The sequence below is a fragment of the Hypanus sabinus genome, chromosome 23, assembly GCF_030144855.1.
Source record: "Hypanus sabinus isolate sHypSab1 chromosome 23, sHypSab1.hap1, whole genome shotgun sequence".
NCBI lineage: Eukaryota > Metazoa > Chordata > Chondrichthyes > Myliobatiformes > Dasyatidae > Hypanus > Hypanus sabinus.
The window spans coordinates 45,331,051-45,358,863 of record NC_082728.1 but is presented as its reverse complement, the minus strand read 5'-3'; the positions used below and the strand labels follow the sequence as shown (position 1 = coordinate 45,358,863).

At 41.2% G+C, this 27,813-nt stretch overlaps 1 protein-coding gene across 8 annotated transcripts in view; it reads left to right on the top strand.

Annotated features, from left to right (window-relative positions):
- The window catches only part of LOC132380171 (myosin-16), a 310,593-nt gene that overhangs the window by 214,160 nt on the left and 68,620 nt on the right, over nucleotides 1-27,813 (top strand). For 7 of the 8 annotated variants that reach the window (XM_059948830.1, XM_059948832.1, XM_059948831.1 and 4 more), the window contains 3 exons: nucleotides 13,482-13,538; nucleotides 23,384-23,470; nucleotides 25,575-25,820. In XM_059948830.1, the coding sequence (XP_059804813.1) occupies nucleotides 13,482-13,538; nucleotides 23,384-23,470; nucleotides 25,575-25,820 (390 nt within the window). The remainder of the gene's footprint in view (nucleotides 1-13,481; nucleotides 13,539-23,383; nucleotides 23,471-25,574; nucleotides 25,821-27,813) is intronic. The other variant, XM_059948829.1, reaches the window with a different exon arrangement.

Genomic DNA, 27,813 nt, shown 5'->3' with positions numbered 1-27,813 from the left:
TTTTTAGTTCCCATACTTTTCATCATATGCACTTCTTTCAGTTGTTCACCTCCTTATCTTGGTAATTTCCTTAACACCTTACCCTTTCTACCTTCCCCCCTTCCTTAAAGCTGCACATCACGTACCTCTCCTAATGTCTCCTGATACATCATAATGCCTTTTTGAAGTTGTCCACACGATGGGCCGCAGATATTTTTGCTACCTCTCTCTGAGGCCTCCACTGGACAGGGTCAACCATGGAAGTTACATCCTAGCTGTCTAGATACGCAAGCTGGGCAGTACGATGCGGAGAGCAAGCTGTTGCCCGTGTAGCAAGCTCCCCCTCTTCGTGCATCTGATAAACCCAAGAGGAGAGCAGAGGCCAACACCAGTAGCCTCACAAGAGTTGCCAGTCAATGTTGTATCCAAAGTAGGACTGCCTGAGGGACTGCATTTTTCCCTTAGGGTTTACTCCTGAAGCCTTCCCCATGAGTCGGTATTGCTGCAAGGCAGCAGAGGTTTGAAACCAGAGCTTTCCTTTTCCTAGAAGAGCTGCCAACCACAGCTTGAGTCCCATCTGCCCAAGGCGATTACTTTTAAGGTGCCAGTAACTTGCCTGTCAGTAGAAAGGCTTCCGCCAGGCTTAATAGCTAGGCCACACATGAAGGCCAGGAGCTGGACTTGGTTATCAGAGGCTACTTGAAATGCATGGCATTGGGAGCATTTAATAGATAGTGGGATCTTGGCCAGATTACCACTCCCAGATAACCTTTTGCTACTTAATAGATAGTATATAAATCAGGTTTGTAATATTTTGAGTTACCAGAGTTCCGTATCGTTTCACCTTTATTCTGAAAGATAAATACCTTAGCAATAGGATTCAAAACCAAAGTCGATACAGTATTATTCTGTTCAACCACTGAAACAAGAGTTAAGTGACAGGGAACTTGCATTCCACATCAAACAGCTAAATACAATGTCACTTCTTGCATCGCCATCGGCAGCAGATGAAACAGTTTTTGCAATTGCTGCCTCTGTGATTTATGCCGACTTGGTGGGGCAGAACTGATTGCAGACAGTGGCGCCAGGCACAGGTGTGCATGCTCAAATACTCTAATTAAAGTGAAGGAAGGTTGCTGATGGGGGAGTGAAAAGTACTTTGTGTAAAGCTGTCCAGTGTTAGAACACTGGCCAGGAGAAGTGGAAATGAGAATTTCTGTCTGTGAGAATGATGTTTATATTTAAAATAACTTGTTCAAATACAGTTGTCTGTATAATACTGCACATTAAGTGCAAGAATGGTTCCGATTTGTCATTGTGAAGCTAACTTATGGAGGGCCTTTTTCAAGAAGTGTATTGCTGTAAGGTTTTAAAAAAAGGAGCATATCAAATTGGTATTTAACGACAACTTGCGTAATGGGAGGTCTCATCCCAAAACGTCAGCTGTTTATTGTTTTCCATAGAAGCTTCCTGCTGAGTTCCTCCAGTATTTTGTGTGTGTTGCTCTGGATTTCCAACATCTGCAGAAGCAATTGTGTTTATAATGGGATATTCCATCTTTATGTCCTTGGTGCCAGATCATGCTGAATTCTGTGCACCTGTGCTTGCTTTGGGTGGCTGGATGAACTGACCTGCTGCATCTGAAAGGCACCCATGGAGGCAAAGCAGTCTCCTACTGGCAGTGCCCCCTAATCCCAACCCTGAGACACTCCTGTCAATGGCTTTTGAAACTTCTCTATAAATATCTCTGAGCAAGCGGCTTAAAAGAGATTTGAACTGAGTCATTTAAATTTTGTTTTTATTGCATTTTATAGCACTCTAAACAACTAAAAGCGTTGAATTGATTAACTAAGTCAAATGGCTTTTGCCACAGTGTTGTGTGAAACAGTGACCATTTGCATGCCAGGGCTTTCCAAATGTAATGGTTAGGGCCAGGCGCAGTGCATCAAAACTCCTGTTTCAGCTTGACTCTGCTCTGCTATTGAGCTCAGTGGTGACCCTAATGACAGGGGGAGGCAATCTGACCTCTGAACTTCTGTCATTGGCTGAGGGTGTATCTGTTGCGGGTAGCGCACATGAGGATCTGAATACCCTTCTCCTGTTTCCATTTCTCCTGTATTGCACCAACACTGCAGTCCTCAATGTGGCCTCTTAACGTAGGCAATTCCTTTGGAACCATGGGCTATCATTCAGCTTGAATCTGTTCAGGTTGTTACCATTTCTGTGTTTTTATGTGAATGCATATATCTGGAGATGTGCAGCATTGTCCAAAGAAAATTGTGTAAAATGTACCAGATTTCATTTTTTTGCATTGTCCAGTTACAATTGCTGCATTTGAAGATGCAGTTTTTAACTTGAATCCACTCAACTGCAGCAACTGTGAGATTTGAAGTTTCCATTTAAGTCCAGGTATCGAGAGGCTTTGGTGAAGATACAGCCTCTCATAATCTGAGCGCCCACCAAAAACTGCAGCCATAATCAAAGTCAAACCACCATTTAAAATAACTATTTTTTAAAACACCATTGACAATCTCAGAGTTTTTACTTTTAAGATGTTCATTACATTCTAGTGTCAGCTGTAGACCTGTAACTAAGATTTTGTTTTCTTTGTTGAGCATAGGGCACAGAATTACTTTACTCAGAAGCCTCCAGAAATATTTATGCATGACACAACAGTACAGGTGTCCCCTGCTTTATGAATGTTTGCTTTATGCCACTTCACATTTACAAAAGACCTACATAACCTGTTTTCACATTACAAAGAGGATTTTCGCTTTTATGAAAATTTTTCCCATATAAATTAATGGTTCTTCGCTTTATGCCATTTTGGCTTAAGAAAGGTTTCATAGGAATGTTGTACCATTGTGAAGGGGGGAGGGAACACCTGTATCTGATGATACACACAAAGTGAGACAAGGGATTAAGAGTGATTTGTTTGCTAGATCTGTAGAGGTATGCTCTGCCACAAAATGATAGATTTTAAAGTTAGTGGAACAGAGTGATGCAGTGAGAATAATTTGAGCTAAGAGCCAACAGAGAAATGATGGGCCAAATCACCACCACCACCTCCGGTATTGACTCTTGCTGATTCTTGTTCTCTGTGTATAATTAAAATTATGGTGGGAAAGTTGTCTTTCTAATGACTTCCCATTCTAATCTTGGGAGTGTCAAACTCTGAAGCAGAGGAGTGAACGACAACATGTGAAGTTGGTCAGGTGGAAAGGTGATTTACTACAATATTTTGTCATAGAGAACTGGGAAGAAAAGTCATAGTGATGATGGGTCTATTTACATCCTCAAAGGGTAGAGAGGATACAAAGAAAAGACGAGAATGATTTTTGCAACTATAGGACTACGCAGAAGTCTTGGGCATCATAGATTTTAATATAAATTTTGTTTTAGATGTATATTTTTTTGTCTCTTGCCCAGTGTGTCCGTGGAGAGGAGCAAATTTTAGATTTCCAAAAATTAATTTTCCAAAAAGTTAAATTTTGCAGAGAAATTGTTGTATTTTATTTGTTTATCTATTGGGATACAGGGCAGAATAGGCCCTTTGAGCCACACTGCCCAGTGATCTCTCCTGCCTCCCCCCCCCCCCCCCCCAATTTAATCTAAGCATAATCGCAGGTCAACTTACAACAACCAATTACCCTACCAACCAGTATGTCTTTGGACTGTAGGAGGAAACTGGAGCACCCAGATGAATTCCATCTGGTTAAGGGGAGAATGTTCATACTCCTTGCAGACAGTGGTGGGAATTGAACCCAGGTCATCTGTACGGTAACGCACTGTGCTAATCGTTACACTACTATGCCACCCCTTTATTAATACCGGTAACAAATATAAATAATAGACTACTTTTCAAATAACAAAGTGATTACTTTCTAGGCAGATAGCCCAGTGCACTATTAAACAAAGATAACAAACAGTTAATGATTAATGGCATAATGAGTTGAATGAACTAAACTGATTAACTGAAGCAAAAACTGTAAAGGAATCAAGCTAGGTTGGTTGTCCTTCGCCCAACAGCTTAACCTTCAAATCAGCAATTCTTACACAAGATGTGAAGAGCATAGAACCATGACACAACTTGCATCAGCAAGGTCTCTCCTAAGCAGAAATTTTGTGGCGGACAGGAGTTTCAATATGTTCTGTTGAAGCTGTTTGCAAGAAGCTCAGCGAAACGGGCAAGGTTGAGAACCAGCAGTGCAGTGACAGGCCATGGAAACAATGCAGCAACAAGAGGTATATCAAACTGACGTCCCTTCTAAATCTGAAGAAGTCCTGCACTGCTTTCTGCTCTGAACTCACAGCAACCACTGGAACCCAAGTGCTCCCCTCTACAGTCCAGAGAAATCTTGTCAATTGTGGTAGAGTTGCTGCCAAAAAGCCTTTCCTCCAAAGCAGAAACAAGACCAAGAGACTCACCTATGCACAAAAGCACAAGAACTGGGTTGCTGTAAAATGGCAGCAAGCACTCTGGACTGACAAGTCAAAATTTGAACATTTTGGCTCAAGGAGGCAGGCTGTGTGCAGAAGAGCTGGAGAGTGCTACATGGATGACTGTCTACAGCCAACAATGAAACATTTAAAATATATAGCACAATACAGGCCCGTTAGCCCACAAAGTTGTGCCAAACATGTCTACCTTAGAAATTACTAGGCTTACCTATAGCCCTCTATTTTACTAAGCTCCATGTACCCATCTAGAAGTCTCTTAAAAGACCCCATCGTATCCACCTCCACCACCGTTGCCGGCAGCTCATTCCACGCACTCACCACTCTGAGTAAAAAAACTTACTCCTGACATCTCCTCTGTACCTACTTCCCAGCACATTAAACCTGTGTCCTCTGGTGGCAACCATTTCAGCCCAGGAAAAAAAGCCTGTAACTATCCACACAATCAATGCCTCTCATCATCTTGTACACCTCTATCAGGTCACCCCCATCCTCTGTCGTTCCAAGGAGAAAAGGCCGAGTTCACTCAACCTGTTCTCATAAGGCATGCTCCCCAATCTAGGCAACATCCTTGTAAATCTCCTCTGCACCCTTTCTATGGCTTCTACATCCTGTAATGAGTCGAACAGAACTGAGCATAGTACTCCAAGTGGGGTCTGAATGAAGCATGGTGGAGGTTCCCTGTTGGTTTGGGACTGCATTTCTGCAAATGGAGTTGGTGATCCAGTCATATTAATGGAATCTTCGATGTTCAGAAGTACAAGCAGATTCTTATCCATCACACAGTACCACCAGGGAGGCATCTCATCAATCCCAACTTCATTCAGCAGCAGAAGAATGACCCCAAACTCACGGCCAAGGTCATAAAGAACTAAATTCAGTGGAAAGAAGAACAAGATATTCTGCAGCAGATGGGATGGCGTCCACAGAGCCCTGGGATTACTTGGAAGGATAGAAGCAAGTGAGACAGCCAAAGTCTGCAAAGAAATGTGGCAAGTTCCCCAAGATGCTTCAAGCAACCTTCCAGCTAATTTTCTTATAAAACTGCATGACAATATACCTAATAATTGATGCATTTTAAAGGCAAAGGGTGGTCACACCAAATATTGATTTGATTTAGTTATTTACTATTTACAGCTCTTCGTAGTAATTTTTTGATATTTAGAATCTTTTCATTTCATTATTTTTGAAAACATCTTCACTTCACAGATTTTTTTTAATGTGCCTAAGACTTTTGCACAACACTGTAATTTTTACACTCGATCAGTCCATGAAAAGAGGGCACATTACAAATGCAGCCCCTCATTCAGAGTATCTTCAGATATTTTCAAAGTGAAGATAACTAGATTCCCAATAAGCGGAGAAAGGTAACCATGAATAGGTGGGAATTTGGAGCTGAGGTGAGTCATGATCTTATTGAAGATAGCGCAGACTTGAGAAGCTGCTGCCTATTTCCATTCAAAGTTCATCAAAGTGTGATGTGCAATATATCCATTTCATATTTTAATTATCTCAATATTATAAATTGATCTGTTGGTGTAATTTTACTAAGCACTGACTAATTATTCAAGTAAGGTTTTAATTTTAAGTTCATGCATTATCCCAGTCTTTACAGGAAACATGGGAGTTTTCTTCCTTGTTGCACTACAGCCTTTAAATGACTGTCAAATATTTGCACTGTATGCGATACAGAATAGCTGTGCAGCACCAGACAGCAGTGTAAGTGACATCTGATACCAGGGACTTTGCTGTAACAGTTTATAACTGTCACCACAAACATAAAGGAAAATAACAAAGTCTTTATTTGCCTGTGGGGTTCAGGAAGTGATTTATTTTAGATAACTTAGATGGCAGTGACTATTGTGAAAGATTAACATGGAATGACATACAATTGCCTGAAGGACAGTGAAAAAGCTGACTATGATTTTTGGGTTACAAGAAGATCTAATAAATAACATCAAGTTCTGGTGTCATTTTCTATCGCTTTAAATTATGATTGAATACTTTATTCAGTAATGAACGTTCAGCTATGCAGTCCTTTACCTTTGGATCGCATGCTTACCATTTCATTTGTTGTAGACAGGAGAACCCAGGAATACAAATAAATAATTCTCTAAAACTGGTGTCACAGGTAGACAAGATGGTGAGAAAGTTTTTGGCACACTGGGCATTGAACAGAGAAGTTAGAATGTTATGTTCCAGTTGTACAAAACATTGGTTAGGCTATATTTGTTTTGGTCACTCTGCTATGAGACAGGTACTGTTAGGGTAGAATGAGTGCAGAGGAGATTTATGAGGATGTTGTTGAGACTCGAAGGAGAGGATGAGGAGATAGGTATGCTTTTCACTGGTGTGTAGGAGAATGAGGGGTAATTTAATTCATTCATTATGTGCCATGTTGTAAGACATGGGCAATCATGGTCTTTTGATGACTGTGATTGTTCTGGGCAAATTTTTCTACAGAAGTGATTTGCCTTTGCCTTCTGGGCAGTGTCTTTACACTCCAGCCATCAGTAGTCACAAAACCAGGACTTGTGATACACACCAGCTGTTCATATCACCATCTACTATTTGCTCCCATGGCTTCACATGACCCCGATCGGGGGGAGGGGGGACAGGGGTCTAAGCAGGTGCTACACCTTGCCCCATAGTGACCTACAGGCTAGCAGAGGTCAGTATGCACAATCTTTTTCCAGGATTGGGGAATCGAGAACAAGAGGACATATGTTTTGTATCTTAAAATCATTAAATTAATTCAAAAAGACACACAAGTCCAAAGTGCAGGTCTAGCCTTTTCTTTAAGCAAGGCGGACATGATTTGCATGGTATTTTTACATACAAGTTATAATTAATTAAATGAACAAGAATGCTTAATCAAAATACTGAATTTACAAGATTACTCAAATCTTATTGAAATATTAAATACACAACACTCTTCCATGATAAGCTATGAGCTTCAACTCTATAGAGAATGCATCCCATTTATATACACACTATATTATATAATGCAACTAGGTTTAAGGTGGGGGGCAGAGATCTAATGGGAACCTAATAGGCAACTTTTTTTAGCCAGTATATGGAATGAACTGCCAGAGGAAGTGGTTGAAGCAGCTAGATCAACAGCATTGAAAAGGAATTTGGGCAGGTATATGGATAGTAAAGGGTTTGAGGGATGTGGGCAAGTAGGACTTGCTCAAATGGGAATCTTGGTCATCATGGATGAGTTGGGCTGAAAGGGCCCGTTCTGTGCTGTATGAATCTACAGGAACACTCGTTAGAATTTAGTATTCCAAAGTGTTCTAGGATAATCCAGCAGCTAAAGTTATCTGCTGGTTACAGTTGATTCATCCAGAGCAAGAGATTCCAAACAGGGTTCCCAACTTCTGGTAATTAGTTCCCTTTGATCTTGGTGTTGGGAGGAATGGAGAATGGAGGTGTGTGTGGTTGTACTTAACCAAGGCTAAGGGAAAGAACTTTAGGGATTAGAAATCGATCTCCGTTGGAAACGGGGTGTTTATTACTACCTGGTGGCCAACACAGAGTTTGTGTGAATGCTCACTCATCCTCTAACCTATTGCAGTATTGTCCTACAAGTGAGGCCCGAGGCACTGAGGTAGGATTAGCTTTGGGGGGGGTGTGTGTGTGTGTGTGTGTGTGTGTGTCTTTCCTCCATATGCCCCACCCTACAGACCAAGCAAAGAATGTGGTTGGTGCTCGGTAGCGAGTGGGGATGAGGCATGCTATTGAGAGGTGTCTAGCTAGGGAGGAGGGATAGGGTTACAGTAGGTGGTTTGAGAAAAGTAATGACCTCCCAGGGCTATCAGGATAACAAAGAGGTAATTGTGAACAGTTTGAGGAAAGGGTGCGGTTGGGGGTTGTCATTGACTTTACAGAGTGATCGGGTTTACAATAGTCTGCTGCAGGAGACTGGGAAGGCACGCAGTGAAGGGTATGTTCAGCAGAAAAGAGAGCTACCTCTTGTAGGTATAGGACCATGCAGGCCCATTCTTAGTACCATTTTTTTTTTGGAGATACGGAAGACTGCAGAGACTGGAACCTGGAGCAAAAACAACCTGCAGGAAGGACTCAGAGTCAAACAGCATCTTTGGGAGGAAAGAAAGCATTGATATTTCAGCTCAAAGCCTTGCATCAGGACTGAGAGTAGAGCGGTAAGATGGCCAGTGTAAAGAGAGAAAGGAATGGTAAGAAAGGATTCAGAGGTGATTGGTGAAACAATGATGGGCATAATCCAGAAGTGAATTCAGATGCTGGTAGCTGGGGGTCTATGCTTCATCTTGCCAAATAAGGACTCAAGCATGTTAAGGAAACCATCTTCCATGTGAACGCACATACTGTTTACAGGCCACAAGTATACAAAAGAATTATAAGTTAATGCTACCCAGCTATGAGTTGGATGTCACTGCACATTACCTTTCTGCATGTACAAAGTGCCTGGAAACAAATTGCCAACCCTCCATAATCCATAAAGCAAGTTCGTTCATTATGTGCCTTGCCATATGACGTGGGTGATCATGGTCTTTTCATGACCATGGTTCTTCTACAGTTTGCCATTGCATTCTTCTCGACAGTGTCTTTACAAGACAGGTGATCCCAGCCATTATCAATGCTCTTCAGAGATCGTCTGCCTGGTGTCGATGGACTTGCGATATGCACCAACTGCTCATACGGCCACCTACCACCTACTTCCATGGCTTCACATAATCCTGATCGAGTGCGGTGAGGGGGGCAAAGCAGATGCTACGCCTTGTCCAAGGGAGGAAAGGAGCACCTTGCACCTTCTTTGGTAGAGACATAGCTCCACTCTGCCACCTGATAAAGCAAATAGGCCTTTCATTAAATTCTGTAACATAAATATGTTTCACTATATGGCAAGGTATCTAAGCTTGTTCTTTTCGTATCACTTTAGTTAGAAAGTATCTACTGACTGATGCAAGTTCAAATTTGTCATTGTCATAGGCATACATACACATTGTATAAACACCATGAAAGTTAGCTTCTTGGAGCAGTGGCACAGTGCATAAGACCAGGACAAACATAAGTTAACATAAACTTGAATTAACATAAGTTATGAAAAACATAACATGCAAAATAAACAACACTGAACAAGGAAACACAAAATGTATGACATAAGAGACTGAGTTGAGCTCTGCTTTTTAGCCTTTATAACTAAAGCTGATCCACAAACTGCACCAGGTTTCATTTCAAGTGCCATGTCTTCATTGCAATCAATTATTGATTCACCACAGGCACAGCTCAACAAAATGCCGTGTGCAAACGCCAGGGCAGTAGCATGGCAGTAAGGGAAGAATTCTCAGTCACAATCAGCCAATCAGACCCCCATAGCTTAAAAATCAAGCATAGGCCTCAGAGACAATTAGGGTCAGTGGGATTTAGTAGTGGCCCGTTGTTAGGTAGTCTGTTGGATGCACCTGGTTTGCCTCAGCGTCAGCCCAAAACTTGGCAGGACAAGATAAAAGTGATGACAAAACCTTTGGAGAGGTAGAGCTGAAAGCTTGCAGTACATCAAATTTCACATTTTTCAACTTGCATTACCTGCTGTGGTTAATCTGGTTCGTAAGTGTTTCTGTGATCGAAAAGAATTTGATTTGTTTGGAAAAGTGCAAAGACTTCATACGTTTGCACAGTTTGAAAGCTTTTTATTGAAGGGATGGAAGTAATAGGCCTCCTCCGCATTTAAGGACGTTATTTGAAATTCTGTGCATGCTGAGATTTAGAAACTGGCTACCCATCCACATGCATCGGGTCTAGATTAGGTAGTGCATTTAAAAAAAAATTATAATTCCTCTGGCTCAGGCAAGATTTTGGACTCTTTATAAATCACCACTATTGAGGATCTGCTCATGTGAAAGCAAAAAAAAATGCATGATCTTTGTTTTAATATGCTGCATTTCCAGTTATACTGATAAATATAATCATCTCAGTGTAAGGGGTTTCTTCTTTATGTTACTGCGTATGTTAATCAAAATGGCTTCCTTGTTAAGTTAAAAGTAAGACTACTTCTTTGTTATGGTAACTGGTGAGAGAGTGCTTTCTCTCGCAGCTTGTTTGGGTTATAATTAAAGATTCTAACCCAATTATGACGAGAGTTGTATTCATTTGTTAACCAATTGGGATAGATGTTATTCTTTCTTGTGGGTCTATAAGCTGGTATTGTGCGGGCTTTTGGGGATTTGGGGGGGAGATTGTGAGGAAGGCGGACGGTGCTGGATGCGCTCTGGTTGACCACCGAGGTTGGTCCCAGGCGGCGGGTCGTGGAGGTCAGAGAAGATCTAATAGTGGACTGAAGACTTCGATGGTTGAGCTCCAACCGTTGTGCACGAATTGATTGAACTCTGATAAGTTTTGGTGCCTTTTCTTAACTTTCTTTTCTTTCATATATATTGCTATTAATCACCTAGTTCTAGTAAGATTTATAAAGTGTATTCTGTAAACGCACACGGTGTGCGGTTTGATATTGTGTGTGTGAGTTGGTACCAGTGTGCATTTCCCAGCATCCACGTATACGGGAGGCGCGGTTTGGCAGGTGGACGGATTTTCCCCTAGACGTACACCAGCCGATTGCGTGAGCGTTACATCTTAAAACTAGAAGCAGAGTCACATTGGCCTCAGTGAGGCTGACACGATCCAAGTTCTATTCCAAGCAAACTTTTATATTGAGGTACGAGTTGATCAGCTTAATTTTCTTCAGTCTTCCTGCTGTGTCGGTATACTTCGTTGACTGTCCTGATGTTTTTGGTGCCAATTAATGAAACACTGAAATGGAGCAATTCCTGAAAGCTACATGGGCATGACTGACTTAATGCATTAATCAACAAAAATGCAGAAAACTCTTTGAAACATGTTAAAAGAATAAAAACTGCTATAATTTATTAGTGGTAAATGGAAGAGCTTATTATTTATATTAGGGATATATTTTTGCATTGCATTTTGGTATTGGTTTATTATTGTCACTTGTACAAAGATAGAGTGAAAAGTCTGTGTTGCATACTGTTCATACTGATCAAGTCATTATACAGTGCATGGAGCAAGAATAAGGTAAAACAATAACAAAGCATAAGAAAATGTAAAAAGTGATTGAAAAAGTGTAATGCAGGAATACAATAAAGTGGAAAATCATAAAAGGTAGATTGTGAGGCCAAGAATCCATCTTATCATCGAAGAGGTCTGCTCAAGAGTTTGATGGCAGTAGGTTAGTAGATTGAGCCTGGTAGTACGTATTCTCAGACTTTTGTGTCTCCTGCCTGATAGGAGGGGGAAAAGAGAAAATGTTTGGGTGGGTACAGTCTTTGTTTGTGCCAGCTGCTTTCCTGAGGCAAGAAAAGGCCACAAAGCAGCTCATGAGGTAAGGATCTGCTGAAGAACACCTCCTACTGTATAAAAAGCTATTTCTCCTTGCTCTCATACTGTTGAAGTTGTGTGAAAATGGGCTTTGTTACTAGTTGAAGCAAACAGCATGGATACACTTATGAAGAAGTTAGAAGAGTACTTGATAAACTGGCATGGATGCAGTGGACCAATGGGGAGCTTGCTCTGCTTTTAAGTTTTATCATTCCATACATAATGGAGAAAAGAATAAAGTAATATATTGATATTTTTTTTGACTTGCTATTCCATTAGACTGCTTTTGAAGAAAAGAAAATCTATGTAAATTGTTCTAATGTGGTATAAAGGGTGTCAAGACTTTAGTCATGGAAATGAGGGCAGGGTGAGTTTTTGGTCCCACTAAGTGTGAGCGTAGGGGTCAGAATACTTGATGGATCCAAGCAAAACTGCCAATACTACTTCACTTACTGAGTGAAGAGTAGTATAGTGTATTGCCATGGTAGCATAGTGGTTAGAGCAACACTGTCACAGCCCAAGGCGTTTTGGAGTTCAATTCTGGCAACACTCCGTAAGGAGCCCCTGTACATCTTCCACGGGAAGTGCCCGAGTTTTCTCTGGGTCCTCCAGTTTCCTCCTAAATTTCAAAGAAAGCTGGGTAGGTTAATTGGTCATTGTAAAGTGTACCATGATAGAGTTTGGGTTAATCGAGTTCGTCAGTTGTTGCTGGGGCAGCGTGGTTCGAAGGGCCACAGGGCCTACTGCATGATGTATCACTGAATAAGTAAATAAACTACAAAATATCAGAGATATGCTTGTAGAAATTGAACCAATCTTTACTTATTATGGAATTATTGCCTTGCAACAAGCTAGTTTTAAGGTAACACATTGTTGTCACTTGTGATATTTAGCTTTAAAAGCTGAAGAGATCTTTAACAAAGGGTTGATATTATATCAAATTTATAATATGTCAGAATTGCTCTCTGTATTGCAGGACTGGTTGTGCTGAGCCTTACCTTTAAGTGTATATTCAATGGTATCCAATGGTAATCTTGGCAATTGTATGTTTTCCTATACTTGTTAGAATATATATATATAACTTATGGGTAATGCCACTTCTGCTTTATGATTTTCTAGAGAGCTGTGGGCCTTGCATTGTTGTACCTCATGGTTTTCGCTTTCTAATTTGTATTCGTATTCCAGAAGTTGAGTTGTCTACAACTACTACTGTCCTGCTGCCTGTAACTCCACAATTTAACTGAAAGTGGGCAATGAAAGTGTTGCTTTTTAGTACAGAGTTTTGTACTATTGTAATGAAGTTTTTAAATGCTGCCTTTGTGTGGACAGCTCCCTCTGATCTGCCTGGAACACTTCATTAGCTACATCCACTGTTTCCTACCACCCAAATTAAAACAGCGGTTGTGTTATTTGCAGCGCCTAGCCAGACATTAAAAATATGCACTAAAGTACTTCTGTACTTAAAGAAGCGTCTGTGGAGGAGGTGATGTATGAATACACTGCATTTGATTTGACATGCATGGATAGTTATGGTCTTGAGAGCAAAGGGAAGAATGGGCCAAAATGCACAACAAAAGTTTGGAAGATTTCTCTTATTCTTTCTCTGTCCCGAATTTCAACATGGATCGCACTAATGATTTTTCTTCGTACTATTTATTTTACAGGCCCGGGTTGAGGAACTGGAGGAGGAGTTGGATGCAGAGCGAGCTATGAGAGCCAAGGTATATTTTAGCAGGAACTGAATGAGACAATTTTTTTTGAAACTAACTATAATAAATGATATATAAATAGAGAGTAAAAGTAGATATTCATGCCCTACAAAGCAAATTACCAACAATGACCAGCAAGATAACCTGTTTGCTTTAAAGCTGAAATGTCACAAGGTATTTCACACCAGTGTAACCAGCTTGCCACAAGCTACATATGAGAGTTGATAGCTAAAAGCTTAGCCAGAGGTTGATTTTAAGAATTGTTTTAGAGGAAGTGGAGGTCTAGGTACAAGGTTTTTAAGAAGGAAAGAGTGAATAATTTTTGTGCCACATTAAATCATAGTTTTCTAATGGTTCATTGACTAATTGAACTAATTACAATTACAAAAGAAGTGGCTGGTTATTTAAACCCAGAGTGTACAGAAATCTCCGGGTTCAAGGTACATCTATTATCAAAATATGTATGCAGAATACAACTCAGATTCAGCTTCTCCAGATAACCACAAAACACAGAAAAACATTGAAAGTCATTCAAAGGAAAATATCAACCTCTCCCCCCAACAGGCAAAAAAACACAATTGGCGAGAAGAACATCAAATAAAACAAATCGTGCAAACAACAAGAAGAACACCACCCCCCCATGCTAAAAAAACAAATCACACAAATGGCAACAGGAAAGGATGAGCGAAAACACAGAATATAAAAATATAAAATCAAAAGAGTCCAATTGAACTACAGTCCAATTCATAAATCACAGACCAGAGCTTTGGCGCTGTCGTCCAACAACATGAAGGGGAGAGAGAGACCATTCAAATGCATAGACCTTCCCTCGGAAGCAGCAAGCAAAAGGCAGAGAGAGACTGACACCTCTTCCAGCAGCAGACTGCAAGAGGGAGAGAGACACCAGTCAAATACAAGAGCCTTTCCTCAGGAGCAGCGGGCAAGAGGGAGAGAGAAAGAGTGAGAGAGACCATCACACGAAGCAAACACCTTCTCTGGCAGCAGAAATCAGGAGGCTGGTAGACGGCACTGAACACCCACTTGCCTTCTGTACTTACTTTGATGTTTCAATCTTCCTCAACATTTTGTTCGGTTAAAACAATGGAGTCGATCATGGGCTTGCGCCCCACCTGTAAGCATCTTGGCCTAGAGACCATTCGCCTCCTGGAACCTTCTCGGTAATAGCAGAGTGCCAAGTCACTCAGTTGGCCGGAAAACACACCTTCAAGCTTTTGGTGCAGGCTCCGACAATACCAGAACCACATTTAAAAGAAAAAGATGTAAAAGAAGTCAAAGAAATGGTTTTGTGGACTATTTGGAAGTCGTCACCTGAGGGAGTGTTGTTCACTGGCACCATTTTGACTAGAAGTCTCTTTTCACAGAGTAGTGAACATCTCAGATTCAAAGATGTCAGCTGTGAAGGTGAGCTTATTAGGACTATTTAAAGTGGATTTAAATACACTTTGATAGATTGGGGAATTGAGAACTTTGAGGAGTCAATACAAAGGAGAAGTTGTGGCTTGGGGTAGATCCGTCATGGTTATATTGAATTTTGGGGCAAATTTGAGAGGCTTTGTGACCTACTTGTGCTCCAGCGTTCTTGTGTAATGGCTTGGTCCTGGGCCTTACAAACTGGAACTCCCATGTCTCTTGTTGACTGCTTTAAATCAGTGCTTCTCTTCAGTTGATAGTAAATGCAATATGTCAGATCTGGAGCAGTTCTAAGCTGGAATCTTCCCATTCTTCATGAAAAAGGGGAGAAGATGAAGGCTATTGAAATCCTTAAGTCTGTTCAACTTATCATTTAGATTAAGCTTAGCATTCAGACTTCACTAAATATCTTTTGGAATCATAAACTCTTACAAATGATCTTCCAGACTCATTTATTATAAACAATGCCAAATTATATAAGGACTGTTGCTTCTAGTACTGTACAAGGAAACCTAGATTAGTTTTGTGCTTTATAATTCATAATACTGCCTGGTTTTAATAGTGTTGTAATTGCTTACTAATGTACTGAAATATCAGCCAAGAATGTGTGCAGGAGGGAGAGAAGGAAAATACATTCACCATTGTGACCTCACTGTGTCCTTTAAGTTTTCATAATTAATGAAGTAATTTTGGTGTGCAGTCATAAACACAAAACATCCATTTCACCCAGGTGATTAGCCAGGTTGGTATTGCAGAGGAGCTGTTCTAATTGTGGCACCCATTACAAATTTCACTCATACCCCTGGACTCAAGGCAGAGGGGCAGTGACAGCTGGAGAGTGACAGGTACAGTAAGTGGATGAGGTCTGTTTGAGGTAGGGATGGAATTCAAATACATTATGCCATCCAAGTATCAAGTATGAAAGGGTGAGTCATACTGGGATGTGTCTAGTTGATATTTCAAATGACACAAAACAAGACAACCCAAATATGCATTTCACTGTGTTAAATCAGTTTTCAATTACGTAACTCCGAGAATGAAAAACAGCTACAGTATTTCCTTTTATAGCAGTAAGTATTTGATTCAGAATGAATTCCAATAAGCCCATAAGGGATGGGAGCAGAATTAGGTCATTCAGCTCATCAAATCTGCCCTGCCATTTCTTCATGGCTGAACCATTTTCCTTCTCACCCCTTTTTGCCTTCTCACCGTTAAATTTCATGCCCTAACAAAGCAAGAACCTATCAATCTCCTCCTTAAATACACCCAATGATCTGGTCTTCACAGCTGCCTGTAGCAACGATTTCCACAGATTCACCACCCTCTGGCTAAAGAAATTCTTCCTCATCTCCATTCTAAATGGAATTCTATCTATTCTGAGTCTGTGCCCTCTGGTTCTAGGCTCCCCCACTATAGGAAACATCCACTCTATCTACATTTTCCAACATTCTGTAGTTTCAATGAGATCTCCTGTTATACTTCTAAGTTCCGGTGAGAACAGGCCCAGAGCCACCAAACGCTCCTCATATGATAACCCTGTGATTCCCAGAATCCATATTGTGAACCTCCTTTGAAAGCTCTCAAATTTTAGCACATCCTTTCTTAAATAAGTGTCCCAAAATTCTTCATGGTACTCCAAGTGAGGACTCACCAGTACCTTCTAAAGCCTCAGCATTGCATCCTGCTTTTATACTTCAGTCCTCTTGAAATGAGTACCAACGTTGCGTTTGCCTTCCTGACCACTGACTCAACCTGCAAGTTAACCATCAGGGAATTCTGCAGGAGGACTTCCAAGTCCCTTTCCACTGAGTTTTTGAATATTTCTCTCCATTTTGAACAAAGTCTACGTTTTTGTTCCTTTTATCAAAGTGCATGACGATAAACTTCCTGACACTGTGTTCTATCAACCAGTTTTTTACCCATTCTCCTAATCTGCCTAGGTCCATCAATAGCCTCCTTGCTTCCTCAGCACTACTTGCCCCTCCACCTATCTCCCTATCATCTTTAAATGTGGCCACAAAGCCATCCATTGTGTCATTCAAGTCATTGGCATATAACTTAAAAGATGCAGTCCCAACACTAACCCTTGGTGTGCTGGCAGCCAACCTGTAAGCTCTCACTTTATTCCCACTCTTTGCTTCCTGCCAATTGACCAATCCTCTATCCATGCTGGTATCTTTCTTGTAATAGCACGGGCTCCTGTCTTGTTTAGTAGCCTCTTGTACAGTACCTTGTCAAAGGCCTTCTGAAAATCCAAGTAAACAACACTCACCAATTTTTCATTGTCTATCCTACTTGTTATTTCCTCAAATAATTTCATAAGATTTGTCAGGCAAGTTTTCCTCATAAGAAAACCATGCCTATTTTGTCATGTGCCTCCGAGTACCCTGAGACTTCATCCATAATAATCGACTCCAACATCTTCCAAACACTGAGGTCGAGCTAACTGGCGTATAATTTCCTTTCTTCTGCCTCCCACCTTTCTTGAAGTGTGAAGTGACATTTGCAATTTTCCTGTCCTCCAGAACCATACCAGAATCTGGTGGTTCTTGAAAGATCATTAATAGTGCCACCACAATCTCTTCAGCTACCTCTTTCAGAAACCTGGGGTGCAGTCCATCTGGTCCAGGTGACTTTATTTACCTTCAGACCTTTCAGCATCTGAAGCACTTTCTCCCCTGTAGTAGCAATTCCTCTCTCCTGTGCCCCTTGACGGTCCTGAACTTCTGGCATATTGCTAATGTCTTCCACAGTGAAAGTTGATGCAAAGTACTTATTAAGTTTGTTCACCAGTTCCTTATCTCCCAGTACTACATGTCCAGCATCATTTCCCACTGGTCTAATATCTATTCTCCCACTCCTTTACTCTTCCTGTATCTGAATAAAAAAACCTTTTGGTATCCTGTTTGATACATTGGCTAGCTTACCTTCATATTTCATCTTTTTCCTCCCTATGGTTTTTAAAAGCTACCCAGTCCTCTAACTTCCCACTAATTTTTGTTGTTATCAGCCCTCTCTTTTGCTTTTATATTGTTTTTGACCTCCCTTGTAAGCCATAGTTGCATCTTCAATACCAATTGTTTTGGGAGGTATCTATCCTGTGCCTTCCCAATTACTCCCAGAAACTCCAGCATCTGCTAGTCTACTGTCATCCCTGCTGGTGTCCACTTCCAGTCAGATTTGGCCAGCTCGTTGCTCATGCCCCTGCAATTGCCTTTACTCCTCTGCAGTACTGATACATCTAACTTTAGCTTCTCCCTCTCAAATTGCAGGGTGAAGACTCATTATGATCAGTCTCTTGTGGATTCCTTTCCCTTAAGCTCCCTAACCAAATCCAGTTCAATACACAACACTCAATCGAGAATCGCCGTTCCTCTAGTGAGCTCAATCAATATACAATATAAGAATTCTATGGTAGCTTATGCTCTTGGGAACTAGTTTGTTGATTACTTACTAAACTTGGACAGTTGCCTGAATTTGTACCCTGCCTTGTGGTACACCTTACACTGCAGAAAGGCTTCCAACGGTGTGGTTCACTGGATGAAGAGTTTTCTCATGCTCCAGATATGGCCTCTTTATATTCTGCAGGCATATCTTGTGCATTGGTGCAGCAGTGCATAAGGAGACTTGCCTACATAGACCTATTCAAATCTTGTGACTACATCTTTGAAATGGTCAGAGGTGTACAGTTTTTCAGAAGTCACATTCTTGAACTTTCTAGTGAGATGTATACAGGTCAAAAATACATCCCATTTGAGATTCCTGAGTCTGCTTGTATCTGCAGACCTAACTATTGTAATTGACAACTGACAGGCTATCTTGTCCGCACACACAATGCAAGTGTCCTCGAACTATGGTCCATTAAATTGTGTACAGAGTTTAGAATCTTTATTCCTTACTCATGTTTTGATTCATACAAGATGCAACTTCAGTGAATGTTTACAAACAAGAGAAAATCTGCAGATGCTAGAAAACCAGTTAACACACACACAAAGACCGAGTCCTGCTGAAGGGTCTCGGCCTAAAATGTCTACTGTACTCTATTCTATAGATGCTGCCTGCCCTGCTGAGTTCCTCCAGCACTTGTGTGTATTATTCAGTGAATGTTGAACTAAGTGGTTCAACATTCACTCATTGGAAGCTGAAAAACTAACTTTAAAAAAATGCCTTGAATCAATGTGCAGATAAGCAGATTGAAATTCCATTGATCATTCTTTCGTAAGTAATACACCTAGAGTATTTTAATTCTGCTCCACAAGTCAAGTTAATTGGAAATGAATCCCTCACCATCTTATGTCAGACCCATGTGCTTGATTTCCGATGGAGGCCTTCTCCAGCACCTTCCACAGCATAATTACAACAATCAATCAGTGCCACTGACAGAACTACCCTATGAGGTAGGCTTGGACATAATCAGAAGAAATTTATCATCTCATTTTCTGCTTGAAAAGGTATCATTATCCCAGCCCCAATGCTTAAATCAAATCTACTTTCATGTATTTCATTTTGCCAAGGTGCAAGTGTTCTTTTTAACTTCAGTAGTGGTGTTGAAATGAGATAGTTTCACGGAAGGGAAACTATGATACATCTGTTACTTTTCTAATAGGTGTTCATATAAGCGAAAGACTGTCCATCATTCCTTGCATGATGAGTACTAAAATGTTGCAGTTGTTTTGAACAATTTTCTACATTCTCACACAACCTGTATTTTAGAAAAAAATAAGTTCCAAATTCCTCTCATGTTAAAGAAAGATGCTGAGAACTGTAATACTGACTTTCTACCAATCTGAATACTTCAATGAGGTAATTAAACTGGCTAAACTGTAAATCCATTGACAATTTTAAAATGTGACTGTTTTTTCAAATTATAAATTCCATGCACAATTCTTGTCTAATATTCTTGCTAAGAGCTTTGCTGCTAGGCAAGTATGGAATATTTCTTAGCTGCATGTAATAATTATGTGTTGAGAGTCATCCTGTATTTGGGAAGCAGTTCCCAGGACTTTCCTGAAGCCTGCTAGAATTCCCCCCCCCCCCCCCCCCCCCATAGCTGTATGTATGACTCTAGAATATCCCAGCCTTCTACATGAAGAAGAGTGATATAGAACTATGCACAGCAAAACATCTTGGGAAACAATGGAATGGTGATCTGTTTTTATTTGTGCTGATTGAGAAAAATAATAATTGTAATAAAGTAGAAAATCACCCTTCATTTTGTAATAGTCTCTTGCCTCCACTTGAGGGGCCAGATGATACAGAAGAGTTCATTTTCCTTTTGTTACTTCACCAGTGGGACTACTGCTGATAATGCCCAGGTTATTTGTTTGTTTGTTTTGTAACTGAACAGCTTGCTGTGCAATTTCAAAGGATAGTTAATTGCATATTTCCTTGTGACATAGAAAGAGGCCATTCAGCTTATTGAGCAAATGCTGGCTCACAAAACAATCCCATTCCTCCAAGTTGCTGTGGCTGAGGTATCACCTACAGGGCAACTAGTTGAACAGTGATGGCTCCAGTGGTGCAGATGGGTCTTTACAATAATGTGCTGGCTTCACTGTCATCATTGCTGAAGCTTTTTAAAATTAACTTTGCATATTGAAATGAATTACACTTAAGTCCTCAGTGAGATTGGATCTCATGTCTCTGGTGGCTTGCTCTGGATTACTTCCAGCATTTCAGGGGTCTTGCAATGATGCACGGAATGCACATATTCAACCTATTGCAGGTTGGTTTGCACATTCACATCTCTGAAATGGTCCTTTTTTGTGATTCAGTAACACATGCTCCAACTGAAAACAACTCAATCAGATAGATCTGACCAACACAAGATTTATTTTAAATCTTTCATGCATTTTAAATACACATTTTTACTGCAATCTGTTGTTCCTCCCTGTTACTGAAAATTAGTTAATAGTATATTATTCCAAGCAATTTACTTTGTTGCTGAAAGTGCAGTGAAGCAGCATTCCTATACATCCCTGGTTCCACACATTGATGATTGAGCAATATTTTGAACAATTGTAATATAGGATATTAAGGACAATTTACTTGAGATATTGGAAGGTGCCTACAGATTTTTATGGTGCGTTTTCTGTGGTGGAGAGGTTGAGCAAAAGAGGCATATCCTCAGACTTGAACTAGTCTGCCCACTCATTGATAATGTAAACAGTTCTTCACATAACAGCCAACAGAAATTGGTACTCTCTCAAAATAAGGACACACACATACACCAGCTGCAGTGGAACTGTGGGTGGGAGCGTGCTCCCCTGTGGAAGATAGACTCCTCATGTCCTTCTGTGGGCTGATTGACTCCTGTCCTTTAAGTAGGATTAAGTCCACAACAGAGAACAAGCGTCTTCCTTCCTGCCCCAGTTGGGTAAACATCAACAGGCTTGGCTAAAAAGATGACTGATTCTGGGACATCTGGTTTGCAAGATTTCACATCCTAGTGTGTGATACTGACTAACTTTATTAGTTATCAGCCAGTTGAAAGCATCATACTTTCAATTGGAACATGACCTTTTATAAATGACAGGAAGTAACAGATCAGGAAAACAATGTCTTGAAGTAACATGAGCATACACTGCTTTGAGGTATTTTCTGGTACATAATTGCTACCTGCCTCAAATATCTCAAATTCTCCAGAATGTATGGGCTTCTTTGCATAAATAATACATTCAGCAGTCTAACCTGAGGGTACATCAATAAATGATCTATTCCTGCAATTGCCCAGCCAAACCCAAATCATAAATCAACAGATAATCAGATAGTAAAGTCATAGTTCATATCCAGTCATGTTTGTGGGAGGTTAGTATCCAGGTGCGTCTCAAGGACAAGAATCCTAGGAGTTTCTCTTGCCATTCCACCTCACCTGCATTTGAAGTCCCTCCCATCACACTGCAGACAGAGTGTACAACTGTTCTATGCAATAAGACTGCTTTCTGTTGCTGCCTTCAGCTTCTTCCCTCCTGCCGTAATCAGTGGCTGAGAAATTGTTCCATGTCTCAAAAATCAACACTCTATCAGTACAGAGCTAACAAGAGAAAGAGGAAGGCTGAGAAAGATTTGAGCTGAGCATTGGGGGGGGGGGGGGGGGGGGGGATGGTGCTGAATAGGAAAGGTTAGATAAGGGCTCTGGGCTTTCATCAGGACCTCCGCATCAAGTGGGTGGCCAGGTGGAAATTTGGCCGGGTCAGGATCTGATCAAGATAGAATGATTGTGGGCATGTGAAGGGCAGTTGCAGAGAGGAGAGATACTTAAGGAAGTATAAGCCTTAAAGCTGGATCCAAGGGCCAGGCTCCATGATCATTAACCACCCTAACAAGTCTACTTTACCTGGTCCTGGATCAACTCTCCATTACGTCCTGCATCTGGGCAAATTGTTCAAGCACTTCACAGGTCGCCTTTGAACATATATAGAACATAGAATAGTACAGCACAGTACAGGTCCTTCAGCCCACAATGTTGTGCCAACACTTAAACCCTGCCTCCCATATAAACCCCCACATTAAATTCCTCCATATACCTGTCCACTAGTCTCTTAAACTTCACTAGTGTATCTGCCTCCACCACTGACTCAGGCAGTGCATTCCACACACCAACCACTCTCTGAGTGAAAAGCCTTCCTCTAATATCCCCCTTGAACTTCCCTCCCCTTACCTTAAAGCCATGTGCTATTGTATTGAGCAGTAGTGCCCTGGGAAAGAGGCACTGGCTGTCCACTCTATCTATTCCTCTTAATATCTTGTATACCTCTATCATGTCTCCTCTCATCCTCTTTCTCTCCAAAGAGTAAAACCCTAGCTCTCTTAATCTCTGATCATAATGCATACTCTCTAAACCAGGCAACATTCTGGTAAATCTCCTCTGTACCCTTTCCAATACTTCCACATCCTTCCTATAGTGAGGTGACCAGAACTGGACACAGTACTCCCAAGTGTGGCCTAACCAGAGTTTTATAGAGCTGCATCATTACCTCGCGACTCTTGAACTCTATCCGTCGACTTATGAAAGCTAACACCCCATAAGCTTTCTTAACTACCCTATCTATGAGGCAACTTCCAGGGATCTGTGGACATGTACCCCTAGATCCCTCTGCTCCTCCACACTACCAAGTATCCTGCCATTTACTTTGTACTCTGCCTTGGAGTTTGTCCTTCCAAAGTGTACCACCTCACACTTCTCCGGGTTGAACTCCATCTGCCACTTCTCAGCCCACTTCTGCATCCCATGAATGTCTCTCTGCAGTCCTTACAAACCAGAGGTCAGGATTGAACCTGGCTGACTGGAGCCATTTGACCATCTCTGCAAGGTTGCTGCCTCTTGCATCATAGGTCTTAATTTCAAAGTTAGTGATGCATATCCACTTCTAGGCATTAGCTGAATTTTCCAGAGATTTAGTGAAATATATCTCTCCCATCTGCAGGTTGAGAAACAGCGAGCTGATCTTACCAGGGAACTAGAAGACCTTACTGATAGATTGGAAGAAGCTGGTGGAGTAACTGCGTCCCAGGTAGAAATTCAATACTGCTTTTCGTTGCTTCTTCTTTATTACTTACTGATAACTTTTATTTGGTATTCATAGGGAACTTCCCCAGATGCAGTGAGAAGGAAGGATTATTCATAATAGTCTTGAGACAGTGTGAATATGTTCATGTAGATATTCTTTACTGGGCACTGCTTGTAAATTCTTTCTTCTGAATGGCTTAATGTTTTTTGAAGGATTTAAATCTCTGTTCTATTTGTAAGTTCACTGCTGCCTCACAGCTGGGCAGAATCTCTACATGTTGCATGATCCTTGATGCATTTATTTGCTTGTCAATAAAATGGAAATATAGAAAATCCTTTTGCATGCTTTTTTGATTGAATCATTGGTTAACATTCTTCTACAAAGCCATTCAGATTCTTCCAGAGATGTTGAGTAAACTTAATATCACTTAATTGTAGGCAGCACGCTTTACAGTGCTGGTGATTGGTGTTCAGCTCCTGTCATTGGCTGTAATGTGTTTGCATGTTCTCCCCATGACTGCACGGGATTCCTCCACGTGCTCTGGTTTCAGAGACATACAGGTTAGGGCTAGTAAGGTGTGGAAGCATTACGTTAGTGCCAGAAACATGACGGCACTGGCAAATGCTCGGCCTGTGTGGGTTGTTGACGCAAAATACTGTTCACTGTATGTTTCGATGTACATGTGACAAATGAAGCTAATCTTTATCAATGGTGAAGGGAAGTATTTATTATTGCTTGAAATGGAATGCCTCATTACATATATGCTTTTACCACTAAACCTATTGGGAATAAAGTGTGTACTATAAATATTCCCTCCAGCTAAAGGTTCAGTGTAGATCAAATAAAATTCCTTTGGTTTGTGGTAAGTTCATGTGTAACTATGTCAGTGGTTTTGATCTTTATAGCTGACATTTTCTGAAATTCTCTGGTGCATAAATGAATGGCTGAACTAACCAATTTGTACAAAATCATTTCCAGGGAAGTATTCTTTGTTAAAGAGTATGGTTTCAATCAGTGCATTGGCTTCAGCACCTCTGGATGAGGATAGGGAGGAAACCAGTCTTTGCTCCAGATGTTAACCAGCAACACAGTTGAAAATGGAAGGCATCTTCAGCCAGGTTCCTGGGATAAGTTTTACCAGATGTTCACTGTCTGCACTGAAACAGTGATACCAGCTTGCTTGGTTCAGTGCCTGTGGAAGGTGCCCCACCCTCTCTGCTGCATACCCCAGCAGCTGAGGGTTAGGACTGGCTGGTTGGGTTTCAGTGGCATGGTAGGAGTGAAGGCCACGGCAGGAGTTGAGCTGTAAATTGATCAGCAATTAACTTTATGAATTGCTCATTCTCTGTTTTTACCACCATGAAAGCATATTGAAAAATATCAGAGATGAAATTAACATCAAGTGCAATTGTCTCTCCCCTCCAAGCCCGATAACCTCTCTTTCTCCACACCCTCTCTTTTGTATTCTCAGACCTGCACCCAGACAGGGACAGGGTGAAAAATCAATTGAGGGTGTGTCGAGTTGAGAGACAGAGAAATGGAGAGAGGTGTGTGAGAGGTGGAAAGGAGGTGTACCATTTTAATCTTTTTTTCCAGGGAGAGGTTTTGGCATTTGATTGCTGTTTTTATAAACCAATTGGACAATTACTCCAGGGGCCATTTTGGCACTGAGTGATAATGAACATGCAACCCACTTTGTATCCCACCTATTTTTGGAATTCCATTTAGGTTTAGCAGACAAAGGGTTTGGAAAGGATCCATTCAAGATTATATCTCCCTTCCATCACCCCAACCCCACCTAAATGGTGTCAATGTTTTTGAAACTAGATGGTTTTTTTTATCTCCTGTACAAGAACAGCATCTCAGATTTAAGTGGATTTAACTAAAAATGCCAAAATATCTTGGTAGGTTAGACGGAGCTTTGGGGAAAACAGACTAGGGTTTTGGACAGTGACATTATATTACTTTAACATTGTAAAATGTCTCAGAGTATTTCAAAGGAACGCTATCAACAACTGGGAGACTAGAAGATATAAGCAATCCGGTTAAAGGATACAAAATGGTTCCTCGCTCTTAATTATCTTCCTTTAAAACTTTCCTCCTGAAGATGGAGATGAACAAGAAGCGTGAGTCAGAACTGCTGCGACTGAGGCGAGAGTTGGAGGAGGCCACACTGCAGTCAGAGACTACAGCCGCAGCTCTTCGCAAGAAGCACGGGGACACTGTGGTGGAAATAACTGAGCAGTACGAGAACCTGCAGAGGCTGCGTGTGAAAACAGAGAAAGAAAAGCAAAGTATGAAGCTGGAACTGGACAACATGAGCCTTACTATTGATGGCCTTCAAAAAAGCAAGGTATCATGCTTACTACTTTAATCTTTTGTGTAACACTTAAATGTATTTGTAATCAGTGATCAGCAGGACAAAATACTTGCCATTTGGAAATAATTCTCCTCTCAGATGATAGGCAATAAGTTTTAGATAGGTCTCACTATATGGCTTAGTAGACCCTTTGAACTATAGGTTATCCTAAGTGGCACTGGTTCTCCTAATTCTGCTGGCTACCTATGCTTTGGATGTGCTTTTGAGGTCATGTTAGCCTTTGGAACACAGTCAAGGGAAAACTGACACTGCTTTAACCTTAGTCACATGTTGGGATAACAGTCCACCCAGTCTTGGTGTTCTCCCGCATGGCAGAGTAAAGCAACTGTCCACTAAAGCTGAGACTTTGAACACAGAAGATCTTGAGATTCCACAGGGGTCACTCCCTACGCGACTCCCTTGTTCATTCGTCTCCCCCATCCCTTCCCACCGATCTCCCTCCTGGCACTTATCCTTGTAAGCAGAACAAGTGCTACACCTGCCCTTACACTTCCTCCCTCACCACCATTCAGGACCCCAGACAGTCCTTCCAGGTGAGGCGACACTTCACCTGTGAGTTGGCTGGTGTGGTATTCTGCGTCCGGTGCTCCCAGTGCGACCTTTTATATATTGGTGAGACCCGATGCAGACTGGGAGACTTTCTCGCAGAACACCTATGCTCTGTCTGCCAGAGAAAGCAGGATCTCCCAGTGGCCACACATTTTAATTCCACGACCTATTCCCATTCTGATATGTCTATCCATGGCCTCCTCTGCTGTCAAGATGAAGCCACACTCAGGTTGGAGGAACAACACCTTATATTCCGTCTGGGTAGCCTCCAATCTGATGGCATGAACATTGATTTCTCTAACTTCAGTTAATGCCCCTCCTCCCCTTCTTACCCCATCCCTTATGTATTTATTCCCCCCTCCTTTCTTTCTCTCTCTGCCCCTCTCATAATCACTTTTTGCCTGTTCTCCATCTCCCTCTAGTGCTCCCCTCTCCCTTTCTTCCTAGGCCTCCTGTCCCGATCCTTTCCCTTCTCCAGCTCTGTATCCCTTTTGCCAATCACCTTTCCAGCTCTTAGCTTAACCCCACCCCCTCCTGTCTTCTCTATCATTTCAGATTTCCCCCTCCCCCTCCTACTTTCAAATCTCTTACTATCTTTTCTTTGTTAGTCCTGACGAAGGTTCTCGGCCCGAAACGTCGACAGTGCTTCTTCCTATAGACGCTGCCTGGCCTGCTGCGTTCCACCAGCATTTTGTGTGTGTTGCTTGAATTTCCAGCATTTGCAGATTTCCTCGAGTTTGAGTTTATCCATTTGTAGTTTATAGGATGTGTGGAAAAGGACAGCATCAGTGAATAAATTTTGAAGGCGATTACAAAATGTAATAATGGTATGAATGAAAGCAAGGTTAGTTATGGCTCACCTGCTCTTATACTTAACAACCACAAAGTCAAACTACCAGTCCATATCTATTGTCAAGACTCTCTATGGGTAAGTATAAAAGGGCACTTATAGTGTGTGGGGAAACCAAAATCTGAAGGGAGTTAATTGAAATGTAGGTATGTATTGCATTTCAGGACGGAACTGTTTTAAGGTGGTTTGTAGAGTCATAGAACAGCACAGCACGGAAAGAGACCCTTTGTCCCAATAGTCTGTGCCAAACTATTAATCTGCCATTGACTTACACTTCCATTGCCTCCATACCCCTCCCATACATATACCTATCCAAATTTCTCTAAAATGTTGAAATCGAACCCGCTGGCAGCTCACTTAACATTTTCAACACCCTCTTAGTGAAGCTGTTCCCTTTAAACATTTCACTTTTCACCCTTAACCTATGACCTCTATTCTAGTTTCACACAACCTCAAATGAAAAAGCTTCTTTAATTTTAAGCTATACTCCTATTCTCTCTATAACTCACAATTTTGTGCACCTCTATCAAATCTTATATCATTCTCCTGCATACTCAACCCCTCCTA